This window comes from Petaurus breviceps, unplaced genomic scaffold, assembly GCF_028583685.1.
Source record: "Petaurus breviceps papuanus isolate PSGF00001 unplaced genomic scaffold, PetGlider_PUasm1.0 99, whole genome shotgun sequence".
Taxonomy (NCBI): domain Eukaryota; kingdom Metazoa; phylum Chordata; class Mammalia; order Diprotodontia; family Petauridae; genus Petaurus; species Petaurus breviceps.
In genome coordinates this window covers 19,972,486-19,993,816 of record NW_027187465.1, presented here as the reverse complement: position 1 = coordinate 19,993,816, position 21,331 = coordinate 19,972,486, and the positions used below count along the sequence as shown (strand labels likewise).

The window sequence follows — 21,331 nt, the reverse complement described above, 5'->3', positions numbered from 1 at the left end:
TTACCAGATCGTCAACCCAGAATCTCAGACTTCAGTGGCTGCCCAGTCCTATGAAACCAAAGATCCCCTCTACACAAAACCTGACAAATGGTCTTTGTTTGAAGACATCTGATGGAGGGAATCCACTCCCTCCCCAGCCAGCCCATTCCATCTTGGGATTACTCTAATTATTAGGAAGTTTTTCCAGACATCAAGCCTAAATCTGCCTCCTTGCGTCTTCCACCCACTACTCCTTGTTCTGGAGCCAAGTAGAACTAGTTCAATCCCTCCCCCACACCCTTAAAATATTTGAAGGCAGTTTCTTGTCCTCCCTGAGTCTACTCTTCCGGATTCGGGGCCTCAACTCCTCCCTTACATGCCAGAAATTCAAGGTGACTGACCTCATCTGGCCACTCCTGGCCAACTTATTAACCTGCTTCATAAGGCACAAGTCCCCAGATTGAACACGAGATTCCGTATTTGTCTCACCAAAGCACACTAATTAACAACAGAAGTAACCAATAATAACCAGCATATCTATGATGCTCTGCATTTTACAAAGTCCTTAACATATGTTAGCTCATATCCAGGTCTCAGGGGATGGGTGCTGTGAGATAGTGCTACAATAACAGCATTATATTTATATGTATACATGCATGTATGTATGTGTGCATGTGGGAATGTACATAGCATGTACAAGCACATGTGTGTGCATATATGTATTGTGCTGTTTGTCTGCATATACATGAGTGTGTATTAATATATACATGAGTATGTGTAACTATATGCATTAGTATTTATATGTAAATATCTACATGAGTAGTTATATATGTGTATGTATGTGTGCACATGGGTGTGTGTATATAACACATATAAACATGTGTGTACAAGCACGTATGTATACATACATGTGTTGTGCTGTTTGTCTGCATATGCATGAGTGTGTATGAATATATACATGAGTATGTGTAACTATATACATGAATATTTGTATGTAAATATCTACATGAGTATTATATATACATATATTATTTAATAGCATTTATAAATGAGTTTAAGGCCTGCAAAGTGCTTTACAAATATTATTTCATTTGATCCTCACAACAGCTTTGGGAAGTAGAGGCTATTATTATCCCCATTTTATGTAGGAGAAAACTGAGTCAAACAGAGGTTAAATGACTTACCCAAGGTCTAAAAATTGTCTGAAATGGAATTTAACTCGAAAGCCCTGAGCCTGAAATCAGGAAGACCTGAGTTCAAATCTTGCCTCAGATACTTATGAACTCTGTGACCCTGGACAAGTCACAAACCTCTGCTTGCCTCCATTTCCTTATCTGTAAACTGTAGATCCTAAAAGCACCTATCTCCAGGTTGTTGTGAGGATGAAACGAGATATTAATTGTCGATCACTTAGCACATTACCTGTGCTATCTAGTAAGTGCTATATGCATTTAGCTGTCATTCTGATGATTGCTGACTCCAGGTCCTGTGTTCTATCTGCTGTGTCACCCAGCTGCCCATGAGATGAGGAAAAAGGCCCAGAGACTTTGATGACTTGCCTTGTGTCACACAGTGAATCAGCGGCAGACCTGAGAACAAAACAGGTCTCCTGACTCCCAGGCCCAAGTCATTCCTTTACTGAAAGCATATGTCTCCTCCCTATGTGACCTTGGACAAGTCACTTAACTTCTGCCTGCCTCCCTTTCCTCACCCATAAAACAGATTAACTAAGTCAATGTGTTTCAATGTGTTTCTGCTAGGATGGTGCCAAGGCATAACACTCGTTTATAAACTGTTTCTTGCCAGCCTTAGAAAAGAAATTCTGAAAGTCAGCTCTTTTGCACTCTGTAAATCTCAATTTTAGATAGCTCTAAATCTCTGAAATGGGCAGCTAGGTGGGTAAGTAAGCGTTTTACATATATTAGCTCATTTGATATTACTACTTCTTGAGGCAGCTCATTCCACTTTTGGAGAGCTCTAATTGTTTAAAGCTAGGTGGCGCCATAGTAGATAGAGCGCCAGGCCTGGAGTCAAGAACACTCATCTTGAATTCTAATCCAGCCTCAGACACTTCCTAACTGTGTGACCCTGGACAAGTCACTTAACCCTGTTTGCTTCAGTTTCCTCATCTGTAAAATGAGCTGGAGAAGGAAGAAATGGCAAACCACTCTAGTGTCTTTGCCAAGGGAACCCCAAATGGGGTCAAGAAGAAGCAGATACAACTGGACAACCACTAAACCACAACAAATCTCTGATCCTTTTAAGTAAGGAGAGATGCTTTTACCTGAAATTCTCCTAGAAAACACAATAACCAAAGGCACAGGTAGAGATAACCAGTCTAGGCAGTATAAGCATTTATTAAGCACTTATTGTTTGCTAGGCACTGTGCTAAGCACCAAGAACAAAAAGAAAGGCAGATAATGGATCCTATCCTTGAGGAGCTCACAATCCAATACAGAATCCCCTTATCATCCAGCCAGTAGGGCTGCACTCCCAGAGATCTGGAACTCAGGAATCCTTGTCTCTTGCAGCTCAGAGAGTCTGCCTCCAGGGTGGTGTGGCATTGGAGTAAGAGGGGTGCTGGGCTATTTCTCTTACTGGTTACAGGATGTCACTGCCCTAGTCTCAGACTAGAGTTAGATTCTGCACTGAAGGGAAGTTGTGAAAAATTGCCAAGGAGGTGGAGACAAGAATTGGAAGCTTGAGGGGTGTGGGGCAGCCTGCTCTAGAAGGACAGTCTCCCTAATTACTCCACTCCCAAAGGCCCCACTCTGGAGATTTCAATCTCGTTTCAAAAGGGCTCCAGGGACCAAGTCTTAATAACTACCAGAAAACAGGCAGAAAAATCAATACCCTTGTAAATAGAGCAGTGGCCAACAAGAACTCAGCAGCTAGCCTGTGCTGGACAGTGCTGAACTACCCAACTCCCCTGGCTTTCTCCAAGTAAGGTAGAGGTTTCTGCAGAATCTTTTGCTGCTAAAAAGTGCCAGACCCAGTTGGGCTTTGGTACTCACCTCACAGATTCCCTCCCTTTGACTCTATCCCACCTCCCTGCAGTGGGTCACTGAGCCAGAGCAACATTCCATACTGAAGATTTCCCTCCTCCCTCACTTCCCCATCAATCCCTGGGGTCCTTGGCCTGTGCTGGGTGATAATGAATGACTCAAGAAATTGGACTAGTAGACCTAGTTTCTCTGTCTCTTATTTGAAACCTTTCCCCCCATCTCTTATATTGGATTGTAGGTTCATAAGTTCTTTGTTATAGAAGTCAAAGGGACCTAAAAGACCATCTAAGTTCAACCCTCTCATTTTTAGGGATGAGGAATTTAGAGGAAATTGAGAAGGGAAGTGACTTGCCCAAGGTCTCACAGGTAGTAGGTGGAAGAGATGGGATTTGACCCACTTGACAATTCTACCTCCTCCATATTTCTCACTTCTTCCCCTTTCCTTCATCCCACTGACCCTCCTCTATATCAGTCTTCATGACCACCCACTCCCACTATTGCAATACTTTCCTGTTTAATACATTATCCTACCTGTTAGTGTCTCTGCAGTCTAATGGGGCCAAACCTTTCTAACATGTGGATTGGGGTACATTTCTCCTCTGCTCAAAACTCCTCAACTTGATTGCTTCCTGGGTAAAGGTCATATTCCTATGCCTGGCATTTGGTATTCTCCAGAACATGCCATCACCCTGCCTTTCCAACTCTATCTCATAACACACACACACACACACACACACACACACCACTATTCCCTGTGTCTGAAATGCCTTTTCCTCTTGAAAATCCTAGCTATCCTTTAAGTTATTACTCAAAGACCAACTCATCCATGGAGCCCACACTGGTCCCCTTGCTTGCTAATTGACCCCACCAGACCTTACGTTCTATGAGGGAAGGAATCCTGTCTTTTCTAAACCTTGTCTCTCTCAGTGCCTCATACACTCAATGCTCTGCACACGATTCTCTGGTACTTAATGAATGTCCAGCAAATGAATCAACAAAGGAAGCCAGTCAATAAGCATTTATGAGTGCCTACTTTGTGCCAGGCACCATGCCACCCTGGGGACACTAAGGAAGGCAAAAGATGGTTCCCTAGGAAGTCACAGTCTAATTGGGGAGACAGCATGAAAACAACTATGTACAAACAAGATATCTGCAGGATAAATTGGAGATCATCAATAGGGAGAAGGCAGTGGGAGGAAAGGGAATCAGGAAAGGCTTCTCATTTCTTTGTTGTGTAGTCATTTCAGTCATGTCTGACTATTTGACACCATTTGGGGTTCTCTTGGCAGACACTGGAATGGTTTGTCATTTCCTTCTCCGGCTCATTATACAGATGAAGGAAACTGAGGCAAACAGGGCTAAGTGACTTGCCCAGGGTCACACAGCTAGTGAGTGTCTGAGGCCAGATTTGAATTTGGGAAGATGAATCTTCCTGACTCCACTTCGTTACCCACCCGCCCAAAGGCTTCTCATAGAAGGTGGGATTTTAGCTGTGGCAAAGGAAACCAGAGAAGTCAGGAAGTGAAGATGAGGAGGGAGAGAATTCCAGGCATTGAGGACAGACAGCCATGGAAAATGCTCACAGTAAGGAGATGGAGTGTCTTGTCTGAAAAACAGCCTAGAGGTCAGTGTCAGCAGAGTAAATGTCAGGGAATAAGGTATAACTAGACTGGAAAGATGAGAGGGAGCCAATTTGTGAAGGGCTTTGAATGCCAGAGGATTTTATATTTAACCCTGGAAGTAGTAGAGAGCCACTGAGATTTATTGAATGGGGGATTAATATGATATCTGAGTGAATCATGTACTGGAGAATAAATGAGTGCTCAATCCCAGGCCACAAGGCTGATCATGAGACCATGGATCTAGGCTTGGAGGGCATCTCAGAGGGTATCTAACCATCCCACTTTACAAATGAGGAAAATGTGACCCAAGGAAGTCATGGGATCATAAATCCAGAGGTTAAAGGGCTCTGACCCAATCCTCTAATTTCACCCCAGGGAAAACATGGGCCCAGAGAGCTGAACCAACTTTCCAAGGGCACCCAGTTAGTAAGAATCTGAGCCTAGGATTCCTATTTCACATCTGGTTCCATCCAAATCTGGCCTTCTTTCCATTACACCGAGATATTCTGGTAGAGTCATGATGGAGAGAGCATTGGTCTGGGAAGGAGACCAGAGGCTCATGGAGACACAAACACTGTGGTTGTCTGGTCTTGGACCAGGAGCTGCTCTGGGCCTTCCCTGCCCCATCTTCTCTAGCAAATTGAGGGGGTTGAGTCTGATTGCTTATCGGGTCCCTTCTGGCTGTGATGCTCTGGTGCCCTTTGTAAAGCCCACACTGATCTTTCTTCCTTCTCTGCCCTCCTCATGAAGGACCCCACAGTTTTCCATTGTTTCTCTCCTTCCTATAACCATGTTGTTGTCTCTTAGGCTAGATTGTATATTGTCTGATGACAGGAACTGGGTCCCATACATCTCTGATCTCCCACAGTACCTGTCACAGTGCTGAACACATAGGAAATATTCACTTAAGATCACTGATGGACCCCTGGAGACATGTGAGGTTGGAGGGCCAGGTCCCTGTGCCTTGCTCCCCATTCTCAGCAGGCAGTGTGTATAATATAGTGGGAAGACTCCTGGATCTAATATCAGAATCAGCAGGTTCTGCCATGTTATAGCTGTGTGACCTGGGTGGGGTGAGTTCACTTCCTTCCCTGGAGCTCAGAATTTTGATCCGTAACATGAGAGGGTTGGAAAACACTCCATCTCTCAACCTTAGGCATTCTCTCTGGCTGTCCCCCATGCCCAGAATACTTTCTCTGGCCTCCCCAGCTTCCTCCAAGTCTCAACTCAAATCCCACCTTCTATAGGAAGCCTTCCCCAACTTCTCTTAATTCTAGTGCCTTCGCTCTCAATCATTTCCTTCTGTTCATCCCACTGTCCCCCTGGGGTGACTTCCTGGAGGGCAGAGATCTGTGGTATCTGTGGGATGTCAGAGGCACATGGGATCACAGATTTAGAACTGGAAAGCATCTCAAATCACAGGATCCTACATTTAGGGCTGGAATGGATGAACCCTCTCCTTTTTACAGATGAGGAAAATGAGGCCCAGGAGAGTTTAATGACGCCTAATGTTTCTTTTTTCCCTTAATAATATTTTTTTCCAATTACATGTAAAGGATAGTTTTCAACAGTCACTTCAGTAAAATTTTGAGTTCCAAATTTTTCTCCCTCCCTCTCTCCTCTCCCCACTCCCCAAGACAGCAAGAGCTCTGATATAGGTTATACATGTACAATCATGTTAAACATATTTACACGTTTTGACTGTTTCATTTAGTTAGTAAGTGGCACAAGCAGGGTTTGAACCCAGATCCTTTGTCTCTTTTCATTCCCATGTACCAAGAAGCCTTCTAGTCCGACTCTTTTTTTATCTTTTTTTTTTCCTTTTGGAGGGCAATTGGGGTTAAGTAACTTGCCCAAGGTCAGACGGCTAGTTTTTGTGTGTGTGTGTGTATGTTAAGTATCTGAGGCCAGATCCGTACTCAGGTCCTTCTGACTCCAGGCCCACGCTTTACTCACTGTGCCACCTAGCCGCCCCAAGTCCAATTCTTTATAGATAAGAAAACTGAGGCATGGCATTGGAACCTAGATAATAGCTTGCATTTATATAGTGCTTTAAGGTTTCTGAAGGACATTGCTTTACAAATATTATCCTCACTGCAACCCTGGGAGATAGGTACTATTAGTGTGCACACTTTACAGATGATAAAGTTAAGTAACTTGACCAAGGTCACACATTTGAACTCAGTTCTTTCCAACTAGGTCGAAGGACCATAGATGTAGAACTTGAAGGTTAGAGTTCACCTGAGGACTCCCAACTCCCTCCTCTTTACAAATGAGGAGTGACTGACTTGCCTTCTGCTTCTATAGCATTTTGATGGATGGAGGCAGGGAGGGGCACGCTGGCAGGCAGGGCTCAGGTCAAGCTCACAGCTGTGCCTCCTTTTCCCGACAGGGACGATGCGGCCAGTCCGAAGAAACTTTTACGACCCATCCTCGGCGCCTGGGAAGGGCATCGTGTGGGAGTGGGAGAACGACGGCGGCTCCTGGACGCCATACGACATGGACATCTGCATTACCATCCAGAACGCCTATGAGAAACAGCATCCGTGGCTAGACCTCTCCTCGCTGGGCTTCGGCTACGTGATTTATTTCAACAGCATGTCTCAGATGAACCGGCAGACCCAGCGGAAGAGGCGGGTGCGGCGGCGCATGGACCTCGCCTACCCGCTGACCATTGGCTCCATTCCCAAGTCCCAGTCCTGGCCGGTGGGCGCCAACTCGGGCCAGCCGTGTTCGTGCCAGCAGTGCCTGCTAGTCAACAGTACCCGGGCTGCTTCGAATGCCATCCTCGCCTCACAGCGGAGGAAGATGTACCAGGCCTCGGGCAATGGCGCGGGGACGGGCACGTTGCCCGTGCGCCAGAGTAATACCTTCAATGGGACCGGGACTACACTGTGGGCTGGGGGCACTGGCCCCGCGGGAGGGGCGGCCAAAGGGGAGCCCGGGCGGTCACCTGGTGGGGCTCCAGGGGGCAACTTTTCTCGGAGCCAGAGCGCTCCTGGTGGTGGCCAGCTCTCCAGACAAAACAACCTGAACCGACCGGGGACTCAGCGTGTGGCCGTCCTGAGTACCAGGGCATCTGTTCCACCTGGGTAAGATGGGTTGTCTCTGAGGAGTCTGCGGTGAGAGGAAGGGGGGAGGGGAGCACATCTGCCATCACAGGGTCATCTCTGAACTGCTCTGTGGAGGAGACCTGGCACAAGTACAAGGGCTTTAGACCAAAGAATTTAGACCCAGAAAGGACCCCATCTCCATCATTGTACAGGTGGGGAAACTGAGGACCAGAGCAGGCCAAGATCATGCACCTAATAGGTGTCTGAGGCAGAATTTGGACCCAGGTCATAACAAGATAAATTTAAAACTGGAAAGTATTTCGGAGGTCCTATAGACCAACCCCTTAATTTTATCAATTGAGAAAACTGAGACTGAAGAGATTATATGACTCCATGTGAAGGGAGAGTGGAAAGAGGTTTCATAGGATTTAGAACTTGAGGGGAACCTTGAAGGCATCTTGCACAATCATGAGGACAAGCTGAGGTCCAGAGAGAGTGTGGGGGTCATAGGTCTAGAATGGGAAGGGACCTCAGAAGTGATCTTTCTCCATAACTTTTACAGATGAGGACACTAAGCCCTAGCAGATTATGTGATTTGCCCAAGGGCTGGCACTCTCTTCTCTCTCTCTCTCTCTCTCTCTCTCTCTCTCTCTCTCTCTCTCTCTCTCTCTCTCTCTCTCCCTCTCCCCTTGTCTCTGTCTCTCTGTCTTCCTCTTCTCTCCGCCTTCTTTTCTCCCTCTCCCTGTCTCTCTGTCTGTCTGTCTGTCTGTCTCTCACACAGAGTTAAACCTCCCCCTCAATTCACAGATGAGGAAACTGAGGTTCAGAGAGAGAAGGGAATTGTCCAAGGTGATCCAGCTAGTGAGCATCAGAGACGGGATCTGAGCCACCTTCCTTTGCCTGAAGAGTCACAGCTCTCTTTTTCTACTGTACCATCTTAACTCTGGGGAGAGCCACATCTAGGAAAATGTGAGACAAGAGATGGTGTTTTTCACCTGGGGGGTAATCAGGGAAGGCTATGTGGTGGAGCTGGTGTCTGAGCTGAGCCTCAAAAGAGCAGGGCTCTGGGAAGATGAGGAAGTAGATTCAAATTACTTTTAGACCTCCTTCAGAAATGTCTGCATTGGATGCCGAGCTTGGGAGATGTGTCCAGTTCCAATGAGTGGATGAGAGAGAAGAACAAGAACAAAGGCAGAAATTCTTGCCCCCTGCCCTGCCCCAGCCAATCTGGTGGTCCTCTGATAACCAACATCAACCAACCTGTCCTCCAAGTCTTCCAAGCCTAGTGGTCCCTACCATCACTAGCACTCAGTTGGCACAGCCTTCAAGAGCCCAGAGTCACACCTACATACACACCTAGGTATGGAAAGGGCACGTTAGTGAAAGCCACACTCTTCTGCCCAATAATAATAATAAGCATGAGAAGCAGGATGATAGAATGGATAGCTGGGGGGCTCAACACCCTACCTTTAACACATACTAGCTGTGTGATCCTGGGCAAGTCACTTCAGCTCTTAGTGACCTGGACAACTCGCCAACACTGTAAGTCACAGAGGAGGTACCAGCCTGCATTGGTGGAGGGAATTTCCTCATCCAGGAATCTCCTATACCAATGAAATCATAGAGTCAGTCTCTATTTCCTAAAAATAATCATAATGGCTTCGATTTCTATCCTATCTTATGGGATCTAGAGAAACTTCTAGGACTAGCCCTACTGGGTGAAGCTAGAGTAATCCAAGTGCCCAGGGCTTGGTGAAGATGGAGTGGGGTGAAGGACCTCCACATGGCTCTTGGTGCCCAGTGCCCAGATATAGAAAGAGGGGGCAAGTTGGAGCAGCTTGTGCTCCAGCTGCTGCCAGTTAGCAAGCCAGGCTCCCCAGGGATCTCAAGCTTTACCAGCCAAAGGCAGTCTCATTAATCACTGTCCCTGGCAGGAAAAGGGAGAGAAGAAAAGAGAGAAACAGGAGGAGGAGAAGGAAGACAGAGGTTGAGAGGAAGAAGGAGAGAAGAGGCAGAAGAAGGGAAAGTAATATCTTTGGGCAGCCACACTGACATGGGTCCTTTTTTTCACAACAGCTCTGTGACTTAGACAGATAAGAGGGTGGGGGGAAGGGAAACAGAGAGATAAATGATATATAGAGAGAAATAGATGTTAAAGACAGAAATAGATGATAAAGAGACAGAAATATTTGATTGAATAGGTGATAGAAATATAGAGATAGAGGGGCAGCCAGGTAGCACAGTGAGTAAGAGCACTAGCTCCAGTGTCGGGATGACCTGGGGATCAAATCCGGGCTCAGATACTTAGCACCACACCCAGAAATGACTGGCCGTGTAACCTTGAGCAAGTTACTTAACCCTGATTGCTTAAAAAAAAAAGAAATATAGAGATAGAGTGATAGAGATAGAAATGGGTGATAGAAAAAAGTAGAAGATAGATAAATGATAAAGAGATAGAAATAGTTGATAGATGATTGAGAGATAGAATACAGATGATTGATGGATTATGGGGGCAGCTAGATGAAACAGTGGCTAGAGAACTGACCCTGGAGTCAGTAGGACCAGAGTTCAAATCTGGTCTCCAACAGTTATTAGTGGTGTGACCCTGGGTAAGTCACTTAACCCTGATTGCCTCCAAAAAAGAAAGATTATTGATAGAAATTGATGAAAGCTACATATAGAAACTGATAGACATAGAAATAGATGATAGAGATAGTAGATATATTGAGCTAGAGATAGAAATAGATGATAGCTTAGATTGATTGATAGAAATTGAGAGAGAAATAGATATCTAGATAGAGTGCTAAGTGCTTCCTATGTACTAGGCATTGTGCTAAATATTGGGAATACAAATAAAAACAAGACAGTCCCTGCCCTCAAGGAGCTTACATTCTAATAAGGGAAGCTGACAAGGGAGATAGGGCAAATCTTAGCCTTCCCCACATCTTCCCACAGATGAGCTAACTGAGGCTGAGAGAAAGGATTTGCCCAGGGTCACACAAGTGAGGAGCTGGGGACTTGAACCCAGATCTCCTAAGGCCAAGTACAGTGCATGGAGAACCTTGAAAGTCAGACAGAGATGATGATGATGGTGGTGGTGGTGGTGATGACGATGATGATGGTGACAATGACAGTGATGATGGTGGTGGTGGTGATGATGATGGTGGTGGTGATGATGATGGTGGTGGTGACAATGACATTAATGATAATGATGATGATGATATCTAGCACTTGTATAGCCCTTTAAGGTTTGCAAATACCTTCACATGTGCTAACTTTTGATCTCACAGTAATCCTGGCAGGTAGGTGATGTTAATATCCCCATTTGGCAGATGAGGAAACTGAGACTGAGGGCGACTAAGTAAGTTGCTCAGGGTCACACAGCTGGTGAGACTGGAGCATTCAGGTCTTCCTGCCTCTACGTCAGCCCTCTCATTGGATCAGATGTAGCAGACAACAGGGGGCCTTTGTTAGGGTCTAGAACAGGGGAATGGTATGATCAATCTGCAGGTATTTATTAAGCACCTACTATGTGCCAGTCACTGAGGATACAAAGACTGAAGTGAGTCCCTGCCCTCAAGAAGTTTATATTCCACAGCAGGAGACTCCCTATACAGCATATACAACATAAGTATATAAAATATGTACAAAATACAAAGCAATGTTAGGGGACAGTAGGAGGTGGGGGCAGGTGGGGAACAGGAAGAGATAGTGCTTGAGCGGAGGACCAGAATAAGAAAAAAACTGATTAGAGAAGAAGCCCAGAATCAAAGAATGCCTGTGACCTGGGCGGCCATCTAATCCTACTCCTACATAAAAGTAATCCTCAGTATAGCATAGCCAAGAAGGGGTCCTCTAGCCTCTGAGGGCCTCTAGGGAGGAAAAGGCCACCCCTTCCTGGGGCAGCCCATTCCATTGTGGGACAGATGGCTCTCAGTTTGCAAGGAAGCTTTTCCTGACAAAATCCACCATTTCTCCTGGTTTATACCTTTGGGGACATAGTAGGATACAGTTTATCCCTCTTCTGGGGGACAGTCCTTCCAGTCTCTAATGCCCCCTTTCCCCCACCCTCCAGGCTAAACACCCCCAGTCCCTTCAGTCGACCCTTCTAAGCTATGAGCAAAGGGCCCTTCACTCTGGTCACCCTCTTCCCAACTTATGAGCAACCTTCCTGAAATGCATAAAGGAGCTGGGTAGCCTCTTGAATAAAATGCTAGATCTGGAATGAGGAAGACATGAGTTCAAATCCAGCCCTAGATGCTTCCTAGTGAGACCTTGTACAAGTCACCTAACTTCTGACTGCCTCAGTATCCTCATCTGTAAAATGGGTATGATGAGAGCACCTAATGCCTGGAGAGCTCAGATGAGGTAATAATTGCAATTCACTGCAAACTTTATGCTCTTATGTGTTGCCCAGGACCAGACTTTTTTTCTACTATGTTATCTTCTAGACTTGGAATCACCCCTGACCTAGGGGGGAAAACCCAGTTATCCCTGATCCTATATGTTCTACTCCCACCTGCAGGGAGGTGGGTCCTGGAGCTGTTTATTAATTGATTAATTGATTTTGCAGGAAGAAACCAAGGCAATCAGATATTAAGTGACTTGCCCAGGATCACGCAACTAGTAAAATCAAAGAACTCCATAAGATCTTTCTGCCATGGCCAGGCACAGTCCTTGATAGCTCTGCGTATGTTTATAGGGTGGGGAGAGGGTCATCCTACAGGTGGCAGAAAGTTTGCTGGTTCCCTCCCCCAGAACACGTGTCTCCCTTATTTCAGACCCAAAGGTCTAGGACAAGAGGAAGCAATCAAGGATGCTGCTATGTGTGGTGTTTGGGAATTGAGGGGTTCTGTAAGCCTGGGAAGGATAAAGTAGGAGAGCTGGTGTCCAAGAAGGAAGCAGATCTAGTCTGGCCCTAGCCTGGAGAGCTGCAGAGTACCTAGCATCTTTTCCCCAGCTCAGGGAGCAAACATAGCCCCCATATATGCAACCTAATGGCTGAGGCCCCCAACCCCAAACAGCTGTAAATATCTGAAGGCTGGAGAGAGGGAGAGGCAGTGTCTGACACTGGGGGTGGGGAATGTGGTGACATGCGCAGAAGGTGCCATCTCCCGAAGGCCAAGGTTTCCAGTTGCCTTGGCAACAAGGGCCCAGGTGCACTGCAGGGACAAGTGTCTAGAGAGGCTCTTGGGGAGGGGGGAGTCCCACTCCTGGCCGTGAAACCCTCTGCACTGCCCTTCATCTCTCTCACTGCTCTCCCACTCTCTCCATCTGTCCCTTTGTCTCGCTGGGCTTCTCCCTCGCTGACTCTCCATCTCTTTGTCCCTCTGTCTCTCCCTCTTTCCAAGTCATTCTTTCTCTCTCATTGATTGACTGTCTCTCTTTGATCCTCCTTTTTTTCACATTTTCTCTGTCTTTTCCTCTGTCTCTCCATGTCTTTCCCAATGACTCTCCTCTGATTCTTTGTCTCTCCTTCTCTGGATTTCTCTCTCCTCCCCTCTGATTCTTCCCATCTCTCGACATCTCCCTCCCTTTCCTCTCATTTGTTGTCCCATCCTTTTTCTTCATTTCCCTACCCTCTATCTCCCCATCTCTCCCTCCTTCCCTCCCTCTCTGTTTCACTCTCCATCTCTGTCTCCCTCCTTCCCTCTCCATCTTCATCTTCATCTCCATCTCCCTCCCTTTCCCCCCTCCCCTCTCTCTCCCTCTCTGTCTCCCTCTCCTGCTCTTTCCCTCTTTCTCTTACCCTCCCTTTTCTTCTTCCTCTCTCTCCTCTCTGTCTCTGTCTCTCTCTCTCTGTCTCTCTGTGTGTGTCTCTCTCTGTGTCTCTGTCTCTGTCTCTGTTTCTCTCTCTGTCTCTCTCTCTCCTTCCCAAACATCTTTCTCCTCATACACTTCTAGTCTCCTCAGTACACAAGAGCCTTAAAAAAACAAACCCTCTCTTCCCTTCCCCCATTCCAACCACACCACACCAGACTCATCTGACCTAACCTAATAAACCTCACCCACAGCTTTTTAAACACAAAGAGATTCCATGACCTCTCTCAAGAACACATGGCAGGAAGCTTTCCCTGCTGTCTGACCCAAATCACTTGCTAGGGGGCGGGGAGGGAGACCAAAAACAAAACATAGTTGAAGCCTAGAGAATGGCAGGGACTTGCCCAAGGTCATTCACTGAGGCAGCTGGAGTGCATTAGATCTAGGAGGTAACATGGAGCAAACTTGGAGCCAAGAGACCTGGGCTCAGATCCCTTTTATGATACTGTGTTGGACTAGGCAAGTCACTTAATATCATTAATCCTCAAGGTCCTCATCTGTAAAATGGGGGCACCCATCTCACAGACTATTGTGATGATTTGCGATAGTCATTAATACATGACAATTATCTCTTTATTAAATGAAATGTGTGCAAAGGGCTTTGTAAACCTTAAAGTAGATGAATAACAACCATCAGTGGCAGTACCTTAGGAGCATGGGTTGAACTTTTCAGAGAGGCTTCATGTAGGTAAAAAGTTCCCAACAATTACGGTCTCCTGAAAGTGGAAAGGGCTGCCTTTGGGCAGTCATGGGACAAAGATTTAATGAGTGCACATTGGGGCCATTGTAAAGAGGATTCCTGTGCAGGAATCAGGCAGCTAGGTGGTTCTGTAGATAAGGCACTGGGTCCGGAATCAAGAAAGTCTGAGTTCAAATCCAGCCTCAGACACTGACTGCTTGTTTGATTCTAGGCAAGTCACTTCAACTCTGTCTGCCTCAGTTTCCTTGGTGGTAAATTGGGAATAATAATAGAACCTGCCTCCCAGAGTTGTAAAGCACAATGTCTGTCACATCCCTGGTGCTGTGTAAATTTACTCCCTTCCCCCTCCCTACCCTTTCAGCTTGCACGAGATGGCTTCTGAGGTCCCTCCTAGATCTCAGGCGTCTCTGTGGGTCTCTCCATTTCATCTAAGCAATGGGAGGGTGCAGAAGGGTATGTCTGGCAGTTGCTCTCATGGAGGGCGGGGGAAGTCTGGGGTGGGAGACCAAAAGCAAGTGAGAAAAACCCAACTGTGTGTAAAAAAGGGGTCAATCCTCAGAGTTTCTGAGACCAGATGTTGCTGGGGAGGAGGAAACAGACTCAGAGTTTCCATTACATTGAGGGTTAGGTGGAAAGGAGAGTGATTTATAGTGTGCAGGGGGAAGCATGAGGTATGTTGGGAGGGATTTAAGAGGAGAAAACAAGATTTATGGTGGAAGGAGGAGGATTTATGTGTCTGTGTATGAGGGAGAGTGATTTATCTTTATTTTGAAAGGAAGCAAACACCTGACTGGACTTTTCCTACACCTCCTAGAGACCTCACTCTTTCACAGACCCATTTCCCAAAAATCTGGGAGGGGAGAAGGGAGAGCCCAATAGAGATCCATAGGACTGAAGGAGTCCTGTGATGGGGCCCAGACTTTCCCATGGCCCTCTATCCCTTACACCTAAGATACTTCCTCAGATCTGAAAGAATATATAGAAAGACCCCCTGGACTGGGGATCAGAGGGTCTGTATTCAAATTCTCTGTCACGCACCACCCGTGTGATCTTAGACAAATCATTTCCACTCTTGGAGCCTGTTTCTTTGTCTGTAAAATGAGAGGTTTGGACCAGATGATCTCTGATGTCCCTTCCAGCTAGGATCCTATGAATTCTAAGGCATCTTCCTCCTCCGAATTCTTAATCCTGTGACAATTTCAGGGGAACCAATCAACCAACAATCATTTATTAATCTATTACTATGTGTAGACTGAGCATAAAAGGCAGGCTGAACATTCTATCAGGAATCATGATGCTGTGAAAAACCCAAGGGCCAACTGAAGGCCAATGACCACTGGCTAGTCAGGTCCCTTCGGTTAAGGAAGAAACTTCACAAGTACAAGGTCAGAAAAGTATGGCTAGATAGCAGTTAGTCCAAAAAAGATAGGAGCATTTTAAAGGAATCTAAACTCAATGATAATCCTTAGCATGTATAGATTGCTTTAAGGTTTGCCAAAGCACTTTATGTATAGACATCTCATTTGATCCTCACAACAAGCTTGGAGGGACATAGGTGCTATTATTAATCCCATTTTATAGGTGAGGAAAGTGAGGCAGACAGAGGTTAAGTGACTCCTCCATGGGTCATGTAGCTAGTAAGTATCTGAGAAGTTGGATTTGAACTCAAGTCTTCCTGACCCCAACACTCTTATCCATTGCACCACATTATGATGTAGTGGCATTGAGAGGTATATTTTCTGACGCTGGGGAGGTAATAATCCCACTATATTCTACTGTATTCAGAAGGCTTATGGTCAAGCTGGAAGGCACCCAAAGGAGGTGGACCAAGATGATGAAGGGCCTTAAGCTCTTGTCAGGGGTGCTTCAGAGGGGACCCACACCTATGTAGGTGTAGGTTGACCTAGACATTGTCTGAGGTTTCTTCCAGGGTTGAGCTGCTGTGACTCTGAGACCCTCATGTCTTCCCAACTTGGACCCAACTCTTAACACCCCCAGGAACCTTCTCTCAGACTCATGGAATTTGACACAGGAAGGAAGCAGATGCGAAAGGGCTGAAAAAAATCAGCAATCCACCAGTGTGAATGTGCGTTGCCATGAGTGGAGAAGAGGTCATGGCATCTTACTGATGACTCCCTCTTCTCTCAGCTTGTTGGATTTCCCAGTCCTGAGCCCAGACAGCTGTATGGGGAGGAAGCTGTGAACAGCCTAGCAGAACTGTGTGGTGAACCGAGGGGGGCCAAGGGGGCAGTCGGTTCTCAGCAGCCTTCATTTCCCCCTCTCTTCCCTGCACACCACAACAGCTCATCTCCCGCCCTCAAATTACCACAAGGTTAAACCAGATCCGTCACCCAGATGAGAGGTACTTCCTGCCCCTTTCTCTTTGCACCTGCTGGAGGTTCTGGCCGTGGGAAATCTTCCCCCAAGGTTCAAGAGGGGGAAGGAGAGGGGTGCTGGTTCTCACCCAGACACCAGGGACAGCATGTCAGTAGGAAGGAATTAATTGGCAGCATGGGACTAAGGACCAATGGTGGGGGCAACCAGCATGTTAACAGTGGGGACAGAGCAAGCTTCAGACATGATATAGTGATAGGATTTCAGAGCCCAAGCAACCATGACAAAGTTAGAGGGATGAGCAGGAAAAGCCTCCCAGCAAGATATCTATCGCTAAGAGACCCAGAGCCCACATCCCTGGGGTTAGCTCTAACACAAATCAGCTGTGTGATGAGAGGAAATTCACCTGCCCTCTTTGGGCCTTGGTTACTCCTACTGTAGAATGGGAATAAGAACCCTGCCCTTGCCTCTGTTACTGAGTTCTTGGGAACACAATGACATTTGACCAAGCAAGGAGTTCCCTGATCATGCTTGTTACAGAGCCTGTCTGGTCCAACCACCCCCTCATTTTGTAGATGAGAGACCTGAGTCCCAAAGAGAGAAATTGGCTTCCTAAAGCCACATCAGGAGGGAGGGGCAAAACCAGAATTATGGGCATGAGATCTTAGGACTGTAGGCTTCTGGAGCTAGGAGACATCCTGAAACCACTCACTAGTCCACCCATTTTACAGATGAATAAATAGAGGCCCATAGAGAGAAAATTACTTTCCCAAAGTCTCATACTTGAGTGGCAGAACCGAGATTCAAACCCAGCTTTTCTATCATCAAATTCAATGTTCTTTCTGGGATATTGAGCTGCGTCATTAGGGCTTGGGGCCTAGCATCTGTCCTTGGAATTGGAGGTCCACAAAGCTTGGAGGGGAGAGAGGTGTCAGGAATGAATAGAATTGCTGTGGGTTAGAACTGGTTTCCAGCGAGAAAAAAAGGAGCTCGTTGCTGGGGTGTGTATCCAGTCAGGGCCATGTGGTTAGCTCTGTTCTCTTCACAGTCTACAGAAACCCTAGCCAGGGCCCACTCCAGGATATGGTGTCCCAACATAAACCAGATGGCTCATCCCTTAAAGTAGGAATGACCTAGATTGGTCCCATCACTGACCACTCTCTGAGAACAGATTCAGAACCACAGAAACTGGCAAGGGTGATGGACAGCATCCAGGGAGATGACAGGATGGTGAAGGGCCTCACATCTTTGCCATATGAGGACCATTTGAAAGAACTGGGGATGTTTAGCCTAGAAAAGAGAAGGCTAGAAGGGTGGGGCAGAGATGAGGGACAGGCATTATGGCTATCTTCAAAGACTTGGGAGGTAATCATGTAGAAGAGGGATTATTAGCCTTGGATTTGGCCCCAGAGGGCAGCTGCCCCAGCTGCTGGCTCTTGGATGCCTCAGCTGGTCCAGGCTGCAGAAATTGTGTCTTTGGCCCATACCCATATCCTTCCTTCTTCCATCCAGGTCCTGATAGTCTGTACTGTATATTAATCTATAGTGGATTGAGGTCACAAAGATATAAATATTGCCTTCATAGAAAAACTCTCCTAACAATAAAAGCCATGACAAAACCAAATAGGCCACTTGGGGAGGTAATTAGTTTCCCCCTCCTTTTTACTGGAGGTCTTTGAGAATGACCAGTTGTGGTAGAGAGGAAGTGGGTTGGACAAGATAACTTTCTACTTCTGAGATTCTGTGAATGAGTCAATCAGTCAGCAATTATTATTAATTATTAAGCATCAACTGTATATCAGGTATTATGCTAATCATTGAGGATGCAAAGAAGTACCAAGTCCCTGCCCTCAAGAGCCTTACATTCTAATGGTAGCATCAACATGTAAACAAGTAGGTTAGTCATAGAGATACTGGAGGGAATATCTGGGATTTCTTGCCTCTAGAAATCAGCAGCAACTCCCCTCCCTCCATCTTTGGAACTGAATGGCAATAGCAGCCTACTTTCAGTCAAATCAGTCGACCAGAATTTATTTAAACACCTACTACATGCCAGGAACTGTGTGAGCACTGGGGAAACAAAGGCAAAAGAAAGTCCCCCTTCAGGCAGTATGGTACAGTGGATATAGTGTTGAATTGTGGAGTCAGAGGACCTGAATTCAAATCCTTTCCCTGTTCCTAACTATGTAATAAGGGGCAAGGACCTAATATCCTTTGGTCTCAGTTTCTTCATCTGTAAAACAAGAGAATGAGACTGGATGATTTCTAAGATTCCTTCCAATGCTCAATCTATGATTATAATAATTATAATTAATACAGAATGTCCAAGAGGAATGTTCTCAGGAAAATCAGAGCACACTCCTAGAATGCCCACACAGAACATCCTGATGGAACATTCCCAGGGAGAAACATTGTCCTGGAATGCCCCCTTAGAGAATCTGGGAGGAGGACCCCTTAGAATCCAGATGCTAGGGCAGCTGGTACAGTGGCTAGAGAACTGGCCCTGGAATATTTGAGTTCAAATCCAGCCTCAGACACTTATTAGCTATGTGATTAAGTCACTTAACCCTGATTGCCTCAAAAAAGAAATAAAGATGCTGCCATTCCAAGGAGGAGTCAGGATCCTAACTGGAACAAGTTTAGGTGAGGGAAAAGAAGAAGCCCCAAGTTCAGTTTCAAGGAAGATAGAAGTTTCAGGTCCAATTCACTAACAATATGGGATCAGACACCTTAGAGGGAAAATGAAGTCATACAGACCTGGGTTTTTTCTAGATTCCCCACCCCCATCTTCAAAAAGCTAGTGAGAAGGCACGGATCGGTGAGTCAGAGGAAGTCACTGAGGTACCTGAATAAAAAATTTAGAGACACAGTAGCTATTCAACAGATTTTTTTACTTACAATACTTTGAGAAACAGAGAGTACTATAATGAAATCAACTTAAAATACACTAGATCCACCTTAAATCTTCTCATGTCCCCCAAGACCTAAGCTGGTGGTTGCTGTCCTCGCCATCATTCAGAGCTTGTGCTGTGATCAGAACACTGGTGGTGATTTCTATACCAGCTACAAGGAGGTCTAAGACCCAGTCCTTGCCCTCTTTCCTCAGGAGCTCATCAGGTCTAGGATAGGTCACTGAATATGAGTCAGTGGGTTAATGAGCACATATTAAGCACCTACTGCATGCCAAATACTGTGCTATGTACTGGGAATACAGAGAAAAGCCAAAACCATTTGGGAACAGCCAGCTGACCAGTGAAGCTGGAAAAGACTGATCGAGGAGCTGACTTGGAGCATTGTGGAGCTGTCCAGCAAAAGTGGGATTCTCCTTGTTGTTTGGCCCCAGAGGGCAGAGCTAGGGCCAGCAGTGGGGAGCGGGGAGAGTGGCCAAAAGTCTGGCTCCACGGAAGGAGAAAACTTCCTAACAGACTCCATCCAAAGTGGCATAGGCTGACCCAGGGCTTCAAGCAAAAGCTAGATGACCATGGGATGAGGATGATGGGTGTTCTGGGTCCGATAGAGAAGCCCTGGCCCAGAGAGGCATATGATGTAGTGTAACTTGGAGTCAGGAAAACTTGGGTTCAAATCCCACCTCAGATACCTGCTAGCTGTGCCCTTGGACAAGACACTTAACTTCCCTTTGTCTCAGTTTCCTCACCTGTAAAATGAACTTCTCAGGTCTCCTCCAGCTCTAAGTCAATGATGATTAGAGGTTTTCAATTTCAAATCTGGGCTCTGTTATTTACTACCTGCCTCAGTTTCCTCAATTGTCAAATGAAAAGATTGGACTATATAGCCTTTGAGGTCCCTTCCAACTCTAGATTTATGAGTCTTTCTAACAGATTCTATGCTTTCGCAACAAACATTAAGCACCTCCTGTGTGCTAAGAACTATACTAGGTAGTCAGTGAAACTGATAAAAGTTGGGGGAAGGGGCAGAGAAGACACTTCTATGGATCTGTGAGCTCATTGAAACTTTCCAGCGATACAGATTGCCACCCATATATCCTATGGGACTCTTCCCAGGCCTTCTAAGGAATCTTATAAATCACCTCACGTTCCTGGATTCTCATCCCCCATAAAATAAGGGGGTTGGAAGAGAAAGTACCTTCCACCATCTACCATTGGGGTCCTTCCTCTAGAATTTTTGACATTGTATGGTCACTAGTCATTAGCTGGGTAGCCAAAGAGGTCAGAGATTTTTTTTTACCAAATCTGTGAGATTATTGGAATAGGGGCTCCCCCGTGAAGAAATTCCCTAGAGTAGTGCAGACTGGTCACTGTCCCTGTAATCTTAGTCTTTAGTCTTTTGCAACTCTAGAGAGTTGCTTGGGGGCCCTGAAAGGGAGGTGAGGTCACATATACCCAACATTAAGTATTGAAAGCTAGACTTGCATCCCCATCTTCCTGAACCCAAGACAGGTTCTCTATTCACTGCACCACTACACTGTCACTCAAAAGGAGAGGCCAAGATGAAGAAAGAAGTCATCTCCTTTATGACATCCTCCTTCCAGAGTTCGTAGATTTGACTCTGGAAGGGATCTTAGAGACTAGCAACTCCCTCACTTCCTAGGTAAGAAGTAAAATGTCTTCCCCAATATCACCTCCAAGACTCTTTACCAACCATGCTGCCTCATGTTTGAATTAGATGCCCCTTGAGGTCCCTAACAACTCTTGGATTCTGGGATGAAGAGACCGGGTCCCCTTAGCACAGAACAGCTCTCATCCATTAGTCCAGTTGAGTTAGATCCACCTCCCTGGTGGCCCCCCTCTGTGCTGACAATGGAGCCCAACCAGGAGACAGAGCATGAGCTGCCATTGT

General features: G+C 46.1%; 1 protein-coding gene across 2 annotated transcripts in view; it reads left to right on the top strand.

Moving 5' to 3' along the window:
- DTX1 (deltex E3 ubiquitin ligase 1) overlaps window positions 1-21,331 on the top strand; it is a 60,676-nt gene that overhangs the window by 27,747 nt on the left and 11,598 nt on the right. For both annotated transcript variants that reach the window (XM_069081842.1, XM_069081841.1), the window contains exon 3: window positions 6,999-7,698. In XM_069081842.1, the coding sequence (XP_068937943.1) occupies window positions 6,999-7,698 (700 nt within the window). The remainder of the gene's footprint in view (window positions 1-6,998; window positions 7,699-21,331) is intronic.